Source organism: Solanum verrucosum, unplaced genomic scaffold (assembly GCF_900185275.1).
Source record: "Solanum verrucosum unplaced genomic scaffold, falcon-dt-bn FXZP01000044.1, whole genome shotgun sequence".
Classification (NCBI taxonomy): Eukaryota; Viridiplantae; Streptophyta; class Magnoliopsida; order Solanales; family Solanaceae; genus Solanum; species Solanum verrucosum.
The window spans coordinates 365,078-374,498 of record NW_026020189.1 but is presented as its reverse complement, the minus strand read 5'-3'; the positions used below and the strand labels follow the sequence as shown (position 1 = coordinate 374,498).

Below are 9,421 nucleotides of genomic sequence, written 5' to 3'. Positions count from 1 at the left end.
TCGAACTATCAAACATATATTCCTTGAATTCTCTCGAACTCCAAGACCATTGGAATAAAAAAACCTAACAATGCTTGAGTGGATATACTATATCTAGCTCATATCCATAAATGGGGAATTAGTCGGATTAGACTATATCTAGTTCTAATCCAATGAATAATTTCACCAAGTCCTCACTAATAAAGTTTTGCCCAACTATGTTTTGTTTTCTCAAGCCCAAATAGTGTTAGAGAGTTCAAAAAATGTTTGCAACCAATGATTTTTACCTAAAAACTTCAAGACAACAATAGATTCATGCATAACAACCAATTTTAGAGATAATAAATCAATACCCATTGGGTTTTACAACCACATATTTCATGCACACACACCTGATAAGTCCGAGATTTCGACTCATTTAGGGTTTTGTTTTGATAGTATAAGTGTCCTCAAATGCCTAATTTATGCTCTAAACTGATGTTAAAGTGTTGATTTGCACCATTGAAAGCTAAGGAGCAAGGCAAGGACATTACCAGGAAAAAAAGGAATAAAAAGGCTGAAGAAGTGAAGAAACGCGATCCTAGTGATCGCCAAAACCACTCGGTAAACCGCTGAGTGGCTCTTTAGCCCGCCCAAAGTTACAGTATGCCACTCCTGAGACGAGAGAAATTGGGCGAACGACATTCCCTATCGGTGACTCACCATTGGACCAACGATGAGGGGTTAGTCCACCGATGTTTACAGGACCATCAGTGAGGATGCAAGCAGAATGACGATCAACAAAAGCAAAAGGCGCATCACGAAATCGATTAGCAGCATAGATTGCCTAAAGTCACCATGTGAAATAGACGAAAACTCAAGATAAGAAGGCGATGGACAGGAGCGATTGGTGACTCGTCGACCTATTGGCGAAGCGCGACTTACCTCACCGATTTACCCCAAAGGCAAAATTTTGAAAGAGTATAAATTGATTTTTTGAAGAGAGAAGCCATTGAAAACATTGTAAAAACTCAGACTTAGAACGAAAACACTATTCTTGTTAGTTTTTGAAGCAATTTTCAAGTAGATTTCGAATTGGGTTTTGTATTTGAAGCTACATTGACTTATTTTAAGGTTTTGAAGATTAATACCCAGCCATGGAAAATGTAATAGGTATTGAATCCTTAATTTTATAATGAGTAGCTAAAACCCTCATTCTTGGGGGTATGACCATGCGACTAATTATCTACATTAGCTGATGGGTGTTAGGGAATATTGAAGTTATTACTATTTTGATGTGGGTTTGATTTATAACTGGTGTTAAATTGATAAATTGGATTTCTTATTGAAATTTTGCTTAGTGTTTTATGCTTCCTCGAGAGAGAGGTGTAAAACCAAGGTCATAATTTAGCGTTTGTAGTATTTAGGTTGTTGTCGGTTTAGCTCGTGAGAGTGAATCCTAGTCTCAAGGCTACTTATCTAGCTCGAAAGAGTGGATAAAGCGAGGTTTTGGGCCGTTTATATTGTTAAGCTTGTTTGTGTTCGAAAGAAATCACTTGAATCATAGTAATTGTTAGAGAGAAAACTATTGAATCAAAGGTCTGGCCTACCCACTAAGATTTAGAAACCTTTGGTAATTATCGAGAGCCCATTTAGCGAAAGTGACAGTTAGTTGGTAATGCCCCAGAGTATCTCCTAATTACTTGATTACCTTTGTTGGTCGTGATTGGTTTGGTAGCTAATTTACGCCATTTTCCCCATCTAACATTTATGTCACCCTTTTGATTTATTTAAGTATTTTTGACAATTTCTATTCCTACAACCATCTAAATTGCATTTATAACTTAATAATTGAATTCAAACTTGTACCGCTCCCTGTGGGTTTGACCCCAACTCGATTGTTGGGTTTATACTAGATTACAATCGTTTACACCTAGTATTAGATGAGGTGTAGTCAAGCGTTAATCAAAATGGAGCCACTGCCGGGGAGTGGTGTTGTTTAGAATTCTATTATTGAAGTTTGAATTGTGATTTCTTTGTGTTGTAGTTGAATCAACTTACCGTTTGTTGTGAGCTGTTTGTGATCCGGTGATAGGATGAGTGCAACTGAAATCACCGTGAACCAACGTGGTCAACAAGATGATGGTGGTGAGTTCTTTCATGACAATGAAGCTCTATTAAGGTGTGTAGGTGCTATTCACTTACCTCCGGTTGTGGATCATGCTGAATTTCATGTGACAAACACAATGCTGCACCTCTTACAAGCTAAGGGCATATTTGGGGGACTAGATAATGAGAACCCCCATGAGCATATTCATAACTTCATGGAGGTATGCAGCCCGTTCTCACTCAAGGATGTTACACAAGAATCAGCTCGGTTCCGAATGTTTCCGTTTTCTTTAATGGGGACGCAACCAACTGGCTAGCAAGTCTACCAAGGGACTCCATTTTATCATGGGAGGAGCTTACCGACATATTCTACGTCAGGTTCTTTCCGCCTTCAAAGATGGTGAAAATGCGTACCGATTCATGAGACTTGGCTGAGATATCGAAAGTTGCTATTACAATGTCTTACTCATGGGCTTCCAGGTGATGTGACACTTTAATAATTTTATAGGAGTCTTTCCTTAGTGAACAAAGGAGTAGCAGACCAGCTGGCCTGAGGAGGGATAATGCTCCAACCATTTGAGGTAGCCTCGTCCGTTCTTGATGAAATGACAAAGATCAATCAAACATGGTACACTCAAGAGGACCAAGTTTCCCCATTTAGTTTTAGGATGATGAAAGAGCAACTTGACAAAGAGAAAGAGAGGGATGAGAATATTAGCAAAATGATGTCCCAATTGGAGTTGTTACAAAAACAAGTGCTAGAAAATGTTGGTGAACCCAAAGAAGTCAGAAGAGTGTTTAGACTTGAGGAGGGTTCTCATCCGCGCTATTCAAAGGAGGGTGGGAATCAAGGTTGGAACTCCTATAAGGAAGAAGAGCGGAGACAATATTATCAAGAATGGGCTAAACAAAATGACCCTTGGAGGAGAGATGAAAGTCATGAAGAAGACCACACGCAATCAAGTGACAACCCAAGATCAAAGGATAGCTCGGGTAACCTACGAGTGGATGAATTGTTGTCGCATATCCCAGATAAGGTCGAAGGATATATTGAAACACTTAAGGAGATGAAAGCCAATTTCTCATCATTGAATAATAGAATGAACTCTCACGCAGATGAAATCAAACAACTTGAAGGTCAATTGAGCCAAATTTCAGCACAACTAGAATCCATGGTATTTGAAAGGGGTGAAGCTGAGTGTGTACCAACTTTAAGGGTTGATGATGACAAAGATTTAGCAGTTGTGACTCGAAGTGGAAAGATAGCAGTTGGTAAATATAATGGGGGGGATCACTCATGAAGAACAGAAAAATATCGATGAGAAAGAGAGACTCGTTCAAGCACCGAAAAGTGACATGCTCAAAGAGAAGGAGGAAAGTCTTGAGCAAAGCCCCACCGATGAGTTGAAAAAAGGTAAAGAAAAGGCTATCTCAACTCCAAAGATAATGCAACCTCTTCCCAAAATAGCTCCTCCATTTCCTCAATGTTTCAGAAAGAAAAATGAGGATGAAGAGTTCAAGAAATTCCTATCCGTGTTTAAGACACTTTCTATAAATCTTCCGTTTGTGGAAGCATTATTGGAGATGCCAGGATATGCAAAATTCATGAAGGAGATGGTCACTAAGAAGCGAAGCATGGACTTTAAAACAATCAAAGTTTCTCATAATTGTAGTACCATTATGACTAGCGAGATGATTATAAAGAAAGAGGATCCGAGAGAATTCACCATCCCATGCACCATTGGTATGCTTTAATTTGCTAGAGCTTTGTGTGATTTAAGGGCAAGTATAAATTTGATGCCCTATGCAATCTTTAAACAACTTGGGCTGGGGAATCAAAGTCCACAACAATGCGGCTTCTTATGGCGGACCGGTCAATTAAGCACCCCATTAGAATACTGTATGACATCTTGGTAAAGGTGGATCAATTCATCTTGCTGGCTGATTTTGTTATTCTTGTTTGCGAGATTGACGTTGAGGTTCCTATTATTTTGGGTAGGCCATTTTTAGCAACCGGAAGAGCTTTAGTGGATGTTGAAAATGGGGAATTGAAGTTTCGGATAAATGAAGATGAGGTCACTTTCAATGTGTGCAAATCAATGAAGCAAGATAGTAACATTCACGTAGTTTCCATGATTGATGTGATTGATGAAGCGGTGGCTAGTGTGAGCAAAATGATGCGTATGAGTTATCTTCTTGAGGTTGTTCTTTCGAATTATGATGAAACCGAAGTTTAAGGGTATGATGAAGTAGTAGCTGCTCTATCGGGGTTAAGTGAGCACTCAAGGAACCCATTGAAGCTAGACATTGATCTAAAGAATCGAGAGAGTCCTCCCGCTAAACCATCCACGGAGAAGCCGCCCAAGCTTGAGTTAAAAGTGCTCCCCGCTCATCTTCGGTATGCATTCTTGGGGGCGAATAATACCTTACCCGTTATCATTGCAGCTGAATTGCTTGAGTGTCAAGTGAAATTGATTCTTGAGGTATTGAAAAGGTAAATCAAGGCAATAGGATGGACTATCGCTGATATTCTAGGTATTCAACTCGGGATTTGCACACATAAATTTAATTGGATAACGAGTGCAAACCAAGTGTTGAGCATCAAAGAAAATTAAACCCACATATGCAAGAGGTGGTGAAGAAAAATATCATTAAATGGCTAGACACAGGTGTAGTGTATCCTATTGCGGATAGCAAATGGGTGAGCCCGGTACAATGCGTACACAAAAAGGGAGGCATCACGGTGGTTACAAATGATAAATTAGAGCTTGTCCTCATGAGGCCGGTCACCGGTTGGAGAGTATGCATGGATTACCAGAAACTCAATTCTTGGACCGAGAAAGATCATTTCCCAATGCCGTTTATGGATCAAATGCTCGATAGACTTGCAGGGCGTGGATGGAACTGTTTCTTGGATGACTACTCTGAGTACAACCAAATCTCTATTGCATCGGAAGACCAAGAAAAAACCACTTTCACATGTCCCTACGGGACTTTAAAAGGGTGTCGTTTGGGTTATGCAATGCTCTAGCGACATTTCAACGGTGAATGCTTTCTATTTTCGCTGACATGGTGGAAGATTCAATGGAGGTATTCATGGATGATTTTTCAGTTGTAGGTTATTCTTTTGAGATATGTTTAGCGCATCTTGGGTGGGTCCGCCAAAGGTGTGTAGAAACCAACTTGGTCCTTAATTGGGAAAAATGTCATTTCATGATTAAAGAAGGCATAGTCCTAGGTCACAAAGTGTCACAGAAGGGACTGGGGGTTGTCAAAGCAAAGATTGAGGTTATTGAGAAGTTGCCACCACCTATATCTGTTGAAGGAGTTCGGAGTTTTTTGGGGCATGCAAGGTTCTATAGGAGATTTATCAAAGATTTTCAAAAAATGCACATCCATTGTGTAATCTATTGGAGAAAGAGGCAAAGTTTATTTTTGATGATGTTTGCTCAAAAGATTTCGAGTGTTTGAAGGAAAAGCTAATCTCTACCCCAGTGATCATTAGCCCAGATTGGTCCGAACCATTTGAGGTGATGTGTGATGCAAGTGGTACCGCTTTAGGAGCCATTTTAGGGCAAAATCACAACAAGCTCTTAAATCTAATTTATTATGCCAGCAAGACACTAAATGGAGCACAACGTAACTACAATGTTACTGAACAAGAGCTTTTGGCTGTGGTTTATGCATTTGACAAGTTCATGGCATATTGTTGGGCACAAAGGTGATAGTCCATACTGATCATGCAGCGTTATGGTACTTAATGGCAAAGAAAGATGCTAAGCTGACGTTGATTAGGTGGGTCTTGTTGTTGCAAGAATTTGATTTTGAAGTAAAAGATCGAAAGGGGTGTGAAAATTAGGCGGCTGACCATTTATTGCGGTTAGAAACTAATGTGACCAACCCCAAAGAAAGGGACATTGTGGATGAATTCCCAGAAGAAATAGTGATGAAGCTGACCCAAAATAACATTCCTTGGTTTGCTTATCTTGCTAACCATGTGGTATGTGGAATTATGCCGGAGGATTTGAACTCCTATCAGCAGAAGTGGTTCTTGTTTGATGTGAATTAATACTTTTCGGATGAACCATATCTGTTTCGATAATGTGTAGACCATATCATTTGTCGATGCGTACTAGAAGAAGAAGTCAATGCCATTCTTAATGCGTGCAACACTTCACCTGTCGGTAGGCATCATATTTGAGTGTGGACAACAACAAAAGTCCTTCAAAGTGGTTACTACTGGCCATTTCTATACCGAGACATGTATGACTTTGTAAGGCAATGCATCCCTTGTCTAAAACAAGGTGGGGTATCAATAAAGCCTGAATTACCTCTTAATCCTATCTTAGAAGTGGAGTTGTTTGATATTTGGGGTATAGATTTTATGGGACCGCTTGTGAGTTCTTTCGGCCACAAATATATTTTGATGGTAGTGGACTACGTGTCCAAATGGTTCAAGGCTGTAGATTTTCCCAACATTGACGGCAAGAGTGTGGTGCAATTCTTAAAGCGATATATTTTTGCACAATTTGGCACCCTACGAGCTATCATTAGTTATGGGGATCTCACTTTTGCAATTAGATGTTTGCCTCATTGTTAAGTAAATATGGGGTAAAACATAAAGTTGCAACTCCATACCACCCACAAACAAGCGGTCAAGTGGAACTTTCCAACCGCGAAATTAAAATCATTTTGGCAAAAATGGTGAATGCAAACTAGATAGATTGGTTCCACAAATTGGATAACGCTCTGTGGGCATATCATACCTCTTTCAAAACACCAATTGGGATGTCACCATACCAGCTAGTGTTTGGAAAGTCTTGTCATCTCCCAATTGAGCCTGAGCACAAAGGTTTATGAGCTTTAAAGAGCTAAATCCGAATTGGGATAAGGCTGTGAAAGGGAGAGTAAACCAACTTCACGAGTTGGAGGAATTCTGATTAAGAGCATATGAAAATTCAGCACTGTATAAGAAGAATACGAAGAGGTGGCACGATGCCAAAATCCTTCAGTGGGCATTTCAAGTCGGTGACTTTGTGCTACTCTTCAATTCCCGATTGAGACTCTTTCCCGGAAAATTGAAGTCTAAGTGGTCAGGTCCATTCAAGGTAACCCAAGTCTTCACAAATGGGGCATTTGACATTGAAGAAATAGAGGGTCCAACTTTCAAGGTGAATGGGCAACGTCGGAAGGTATATTTTGAAGAATGTCATGATATTTCGGTGCTCGAAGTGTGTATTTGGAAGATGCTTGAAAGAATTTCCACATCGTTCCACGACGTTAAATAAGACACTTCTTGGAAGGCAACCCAAGTGTTACTGTTTTGAATAATGTGTGCTAATGTGCAGGTATGGGTGACTCTGTGATGCCAGGACCATTTCAACGAGCCGTCGAGGGGACTCGGCAATCTCAACTTTGCTCACTTTTGTGGTATCAAGAGTGATATCAGATGCTGGAATATTTAGCAATGTAGTTAGGCTACTCGGCGATGTGCCAAAGAAATTGGGCGATCCCGACTTTCACCGCCCTTTGCATAGTCTTGTAGGGTCGGAGTTCTGGAAACTTCGGTGATGTTTAACGCACACTAGGCGATGCGTTGATACTGTTCGGCATATCTGATCTCGATCGCCTTTTGGTCCTAATTGTAGTGGTAGCGTTCTGGATATTTTAGCGAGATACATGCAGTTAAGCGGTTCGCCGAGTGGTTCGGCGCCCTCCACAATACTTTGCCGAATGGCCACCTAGTGAAGATTCCTTCTAACCCTGTTCTGTTCGTTTAGTGCTAGTGCATCTCATTTTTGTATAGTGCATCTCATTTTTGTATTACTGTCTTTTGTTTAGTTTTATGTTATGTTAGTTCTTTGTTACATTGAGGACAATGTTGGATGTTTTTGGTGGGGTGGAGACTTGTTAGAAATACCACCTTGTTCTCTTGCATTTTCGATTGTCAGTTGTGGTCAATACCGATCACTTGAATAGTACTCTTAATTGAACGACATGGATGTGAGGTTACGGTGAGGCAAACTAAGTTACATAGGCAATATGTAAACTTTTAGCATCTCGTTATGACTAGCCGATTGTCGATGAAGTCTCTTGTGATGAGCATTGCACGCTAGCTAGAAAGTGTGAAGTCTTGTTTGATAATTGTATCAATGCCTTGTGTGGTAAGGTTGTCTTAAACATTGTGCCTAATGGCACCTAGAATTTGCTCCGTTGGTCCGATTGATTTAGTGAAGCAAGCAATTGAAATGATATTAGGCAAAAATTTTGAAGAGTGAACCAATTTAACAATATACCTCTTTGTGGCCAACCTTGTGAGATGTGTGGACCTTTCTTGGCACCTTTTGAGCCTATCCTTTTCTTGGAAGAAACTTGAACAACTTTGACCTCTTTTATCCCATCACTCATAATCTTCATGAAGTATTGGTTTGTTTGAATAGCCAACTTAGTCCAAAATCCTAAGTTGGGGTGTGGTGAAAAAGAAAGAAAGTCAAGAAGTGTGAAAAATTGCCTCTTTGATGGATTGTTGTGAAAAAAGATGGAACCCCTCTATGTAAAAAAAAAGTAAGAAAGAGAAAGAGAAGAAAGAAAAGAAAAAGACTGAAAAAGAGAAAAAGTTGTGAAATAAAGTGTGTAAAAATAGTAAAAGAAATGGGGTGTCCGGTGCTTCATGTTTGGTTGAATAATGGGGTGGATTATGATCACGTTTGAATGTGAATGAGAAGGAGAAAAAGTGATTTTCAAGCCATACTTCATGAAGGTAGAAGCCACTAAGCCTAAATAACCATACCTTTACACTAAACCTCATTACAAGCCTTAAAAAGACCTTTGTGATCTTGAGTGAGCTGAAACGAATGTTGATTGGAAAATAAGGGCAAGCCTAAGGATGGATTCATGCATGTGTTCATCTTTGTAAGTATGAGAGTTGTTTGTGATTCCGGAACATTAAATTGTAGAGAAATTTTTGTGTGATTATGGAATCATATTTGTTGTGAGGGCATTTGAATACCTTTGTTGAGCTTGAACTTGCATTTGAAGCAAGCATTGTGATCTTGAGTACACTTTATAATAGTTAGTCACAATTTGAATCTTTGAGTGCATAATTGAGCATTGTATGTGTAGTTTGAACCTTTTGTGTGCATCTATGTTGAGTCTTAAGTAGCATTGTTTGTAGACATCCTTGTTGAACCGATTGATCTTGAGTTTTACTTGAGGACAAGCAAAAGTTTATATTGGGGGTGTTGATGAGGCCGAGATTTCGATTCATTTAGGCCTTTGTTTTGATAGTTTTAGCGTCCTCAAATGCCTAATTTATGCTCTAAAATGATGTTAAAGGGTTGATTTGCAGCTATGA

At 39.6% G+C, this 9,421-nt stretch overlaps 1 protein-coding gene across 1 annotated transcript; it reads left to right on the top strand.

Moving 5' to 3' along the window:
• Positions 1-5,136: 5,136 nt before the first annotated feature.
• Positions 5,137-7,638, top strand: LOC125829385 (uncharacterized). Its single transcript, XM_049508610.1, has 3 exons — positions 5,137-5,420; positions 5,684-5,788; positions 7,440-7,638. Exons 1-3 carry the CDS (start codon positions 5,137-5,139, stop codon positions 7,636-7,638), a joined length of 588 nt encoding a protein of 195 aa, XP_049364567.1.
• Positions 7,639-9,421: the final 1,783 nt, after the last annotated feature.

Bases quoted from the DNA above. Each gene is read 5' to 3' on its own strand.
- LOC125829385 (XM_049508610.1), top strand. From the start codon at position 5,137: ATGGTGGAAGATTCAATGGAGGTATTCATGGATGATTTTTCAGTTGTA. The intron at 5,421-5,683 runs GTTCTATAGGAG...TTATTATGCCAG, and splicing joins AGTTTTTTGGGGCATGCAAG to CAAGACACTAAATGGAGCAC. The intron at 5,789-7,439 runs GTGATAGTCCAT...CTGTGATGCCAG, and splicing joins GCATATTGTTGGGCACAAAG to GACCATTTCAACGAGCCGTC.